At 39.3% G+C, this 3,982-nt stretch overlaps 1 protein-coding gene across 1 annotated transcript; it reads left to right on the top strand.

Moving 5' to 3' along the window:
- Window positions 1-270: 270 nt before the first annotated feature.
- On the top strand, window positions 271-3,778 carry utp11 (UTP11 small subunit processome component). The gene is made up of 8 exons (XM_006791698.3): window positions 271-464; window positions 620-681; window positions 774-876; window positions 966-1,085; window positions 2,831-2,924; window positions 3,064-3,194; window positions 3,329-3,439; window positions 3,532-3,778. The coding sequence occupies exons 1-8, from the start codon at window positions 405-407 to the stop codon at window positions 3,613-3,615; spliced, it is 765 nt and encodes a 254-aa protein (XP_006791761.1). The 5' UTR covers window positions 271-404; the 3' UTR covers window positions 3,616-3,778.
- The last annotated feature ends 204 nt before the right edge of the window (window positions 3,779-3,982 follow it).

The raw sequence follows: 3,982 nt of genomic DNA on the forward strand, positions 1-3,982 counted from the left end.
GTGCCCCCTAGTGTCACTACCCGAATGTACAATAGGCAACACCAAAATACCGACTATTCTAATTTGTCTAAAACATGTTTAATTTTATTTAAAATGTAAATGAAAAATGATATATAATTTTAAATAGTTATACAACTTGTTGCTGAGCTCCAGATTTTAAAAATATGACGATATTTTCAGCGGATTTTGAGTTGCGAATCTGCGACAGCGAAATGAAAAACGGCACGCTCTGAATCAGGCAGGAACCCACGTGTCCCTCTCACAGGGAAGCACTAGAAACCAGAGGCAGCAAGGAGGCTTTACATATCTCTCTGTGTGTGTGTGTGTGTGTGTGCTTAATAAGCCTTATATTCATCTGTTTTAACTTATTTTTGCGTGTATACGGTCGGGGTCATTTCACAAATATGTCCTCGTTCAGAAAGGCACTGAAATCTCGACAGAGAAACCACCATGAAAGATCTCAGGTGAGCGTTTCAATGTTGTTGGCTTGCTCGTTAGCCTATTAGCCAAGGCAAAACAACACACTTCTCGTGTGTTCGGTTGTTTTTCTGACACACACACTTACAGTAATAGATACTAATGTTGGATCTGTCCTGTCTGTGTGTGTGTGCGTGTGTAGCCCGGCTTCAGGAAACAACTGGGATTGCTGGAGAAGAAGAAGGACTACAAACTCCGTGCAGAGTAAGGAAAAGTGCAAGTTTTTTGCCACACTTTATAGTTGTGTTTACATTTTGAAGATAAGATGTTTAAGTTTGCCTTGTCTGCTGGTATAGTGACTATCATAAGAAACAGAACACACTCGCTGCTCTGCGAAAGAAAGCTCTGGAGAAGAACAAGGATGAATTTTACTTCAAGATGATCAGCTCTACACTGCAGGTATTAAAGCAACAAGAAGCACCTCCTTGCTTCATAGATTCGATCATATATGAGTTTTGCCTGAACGTTTTTTTGTGGCCTGTTGACAGGATGGAGTTCACGTAATTAAAAAACCAAAAGAGCAGGAGGAGGTGACCGAGGAACAGAAGAAAATGATGAGGACGCAGGATATCAACTATGTGGAGATGAAAAGGGTTGCAGAAGTTAAGGTAACCTTTAATTTCCATGTAATAAATCATGCAGAATAAAAAAATACCACCACTGTGGCAAAACTGACTTGTTAATAGGCTCACTTTTCACTGAAAGTAGGCTCAGTGGCCACAGCTTATCTCATTGCCTTTTAACCAAATTTGCATTTTTCTGCTCTGTTCAATTAGTGTGCTGTTGTTGGGTTTTGTTTTTGTTGTTGTTGTTTTGGGTTTTTTGGAAATGCTTGTTGACCAGTTATGAGATTCATTACTACAAATCATCTTACTGGATTACACCAGGCATCTGACTGATAGATAATTAGTTGGTTGGTGACATCATAACGTCTTTGAACCAGTAACTACTGTGGTAAAGTAATGTGCAAAAGTCTTGACTCACCCTTCATTTCTTTATATACTGCTTCAAACGAGCCAGTCTTTCTTGTAATTATTTAAAATGGTATTTAATACTGATCTGCCAATCATCCTAGCATTAAAAATGCTCCTCAATTTATTAACTACTAGTCTGTCTACACATAGAAGACAATTTGGCAAAGTGCTATTAGCTGAAAACCAAAGGGAGGACAACAGAAGTGGCGGGGCTTAAAAAGTATCTGCAGCAGATGAACAATAACTAAAAAAGTCATGTGCTTAAAAAATAGGAATAAATATGGCCTGACACAAGCCATTCTTAAGCAACGGGAACAGGCGGAGGTATCCCAAATTAAATAACAACTCAGCTGACAATCAGTGGCAACACGTCTTATGGAGTGGTGAATCCAAATTGAAATTTTTGCTTCAAATTGTCATAAATATGTACGGCGCAGGTCAGGAGAGAAGTACGATGAGTGTCTACGGCCATCTGGGGAACACAGAGCCTCTGTCATGATGTGAGGCAGCATTTCAGCCAGTCGTGTTGAAGATCTTGTTAAAACTGATAAAATTACGAACCCAAAAAGTACCGTGAGATTTTGAGTCTCCACGTAACACCTTCTGGAAAGCTTCTGATTGGCAGCGGCTTCATTCTTTGGCATGATCATGACCCCAAACACACTGCTGATGCAGGACCAGTAACAAGTGAATTTGGCATGTATGAAGCTTTCCTAATGAGAGATGTTCAGTGTTTGTTTTAGACATCAGAAATGCACCTGTGAAGGTCTGAAAATGAAGTCAATATACATGAATAGCAAAGGTGAAGAATGGTATGGATATAAATTATACCCCTTAAGTGTTGAAAGTAATGCTACTGCAGTGTAATTTTTAAATACTAGTTACTGCTCACGATACCATTTTGGAAGTGGTTACTTTGCAGGGCAGTGTACCCAGGCTACATATTATCCTTGCACTAATATTTTTAACATGCATATTGTGCATGACTCTTTCCAACAGCATGAGTTTGCAATTTGGAAACATAAAGAAAACCTAAAACAACAAAGAAATAACTTCTCAACATACAAATCATTGCATCACATCACAATTAAATGTTAAACCAAATGGTAAAAGTTGTTCCCCTCTGAAAACTGTTCAGTTTCCAAAGGCTCCACAGAGTAGGCCTAGTACTGGAATATAAAGGGGGATGAAGGGTTTCTGTTCCTGAAAAGGCAAATTTTCCGGTAGCTATCTGCAGTAACGAATGAGAGGGCTCTGTGGTGGTACATGTGTCTAGTAGTTTAAGAGCAGTGCCAGCAGCATGAGCATAGATATTATCACCATCATTTATATCTGGTGGTGCCTCGGTTAATCTTTCTGGGTATATGATGTACTTCCAGAAAATTGAGAGGCTGAAAGGAGAGCTCCATCTTCTGGATGCAGAGAGCAAACCAAAAAACAAGCACACATTTTTTGTGGACTCCAAAAAAGAAGGTAAATATAAGCGTTTGGTAGATTTAATAAATTTAGTGAGTGCTTGGAAATGTGTAAGTGCTGTGCACACAAACTATCCTTTTCCTCTTGTGCTTGCAGTCTTGAGCTTGCCTGAGAAGTTGTTTTTATTCTCCCTCAGTGCAGTCATTTAACCTGGCGGACCACCTCAACACAGCTCCGGAGCTGGTGGACAGAGTGTACAACAGACCAAGTCTGGGAACACTGGAAACCAAGAGAATACAGGGAGCTGTAGACCCGCGTGCTCTGGGGGTCTGTGGAGATGATATTTATTCATTTTTTGAATATTTCTTTGAAATTTAGCTCCTCGGAATTGTTCATTGGTAATAAAGTTTAAGATTTGGCATTTCATTCCACTGATGGGTCTATGTGATTTGTACCTGTAGAAACTGGCAAAGCAAAGGAAACATCAATACAAGATACTTTCCCAGCGAATTGACAGAGAAAAGAAAATGTTTGTCATCAGCCAGAAAATTCAGACCCGTAAGGACCTGCAGGTGAGGAGGACATGGTTCTTAAAAGTTTTGGTGCTGGTGTGCTATGACTGTCTTCATTTCAGGTTTTTTTTTTTGTTTTGCCTTTGCTCCAGGATAAGTTCAAGAAAGTGAAGGTAAAGAAGGAGACCACCAGTTCTGCAGCAATTTACAAGTTTGAAGCTAAGAGGAAACGTTGATAAGAGGAGGGAAAGAAAATCACTGTCAGGAGGTGATACTTGGAAATAATGAACTTCTCTCCTATGGGTCTGCACAGCAGAGGCAAAGGATAAAAATTCAGTTTTGTATATATTTTTCAACTATGCTTAATTAGTTTCAAATAAATATCAAAAGAACTTGTAATTGGAGTTAATTTCTTGATTTGGAGACAACTTATATTTTAAGGATTTCTTTGCCCGTGAAGAAGTGGAGAGCTCTCAGGCTCTATGACTCGAGGGGTGCTGTACGATCTGGTTAGCTAAGAAATATATATATATATATATTTTGTACCACTAGGGGGCATTAGTGTTCTTCATGAGTGTTCCAAGCTAAGGCAACTAGAAGAGA

The sequence above is a fragment of the Neolamprologus brichardi genome, chromosome 11 (genome assembly GCF_056152115.1).
Source record: "Neolamprologus brichardi isolate AB-2024 chromosome 11, ASM5615211v1, whole genome shotgun sequence".
NCBI classification, from domain to species: domain Eukaryota; kingdom Metazoa; phylum Chordata; class Actinopteri; order Cichliformes; family Cichlidae; genus Neolamprologus; species Neolamprologus brichardi.

Bases quoted from the DNA above. Each gene is read 5' to 3' on its own strand.
- utp11 (XM_006791698.3), top strand. From the start codon at position 405: ATGTCCTCGTTCAGAAAGGCACTGAAATCTCGACAGAGAAACCACCAT. The intron at 465-619 runs GTGAGCGTTTCA...GTGCGTGTGTAG, and splicing joins ACCACCATGAAAGATCTCAG to CCCGGCTTCAGGAAACAACT. The intron at 3,440-3,531 runs GTGAGGAGGACA...CCTTTGCTCCAG, and splicing joins AGACCCGTAAGGACCTGCAG to GATAAGTTCAAGAAAGTGAA.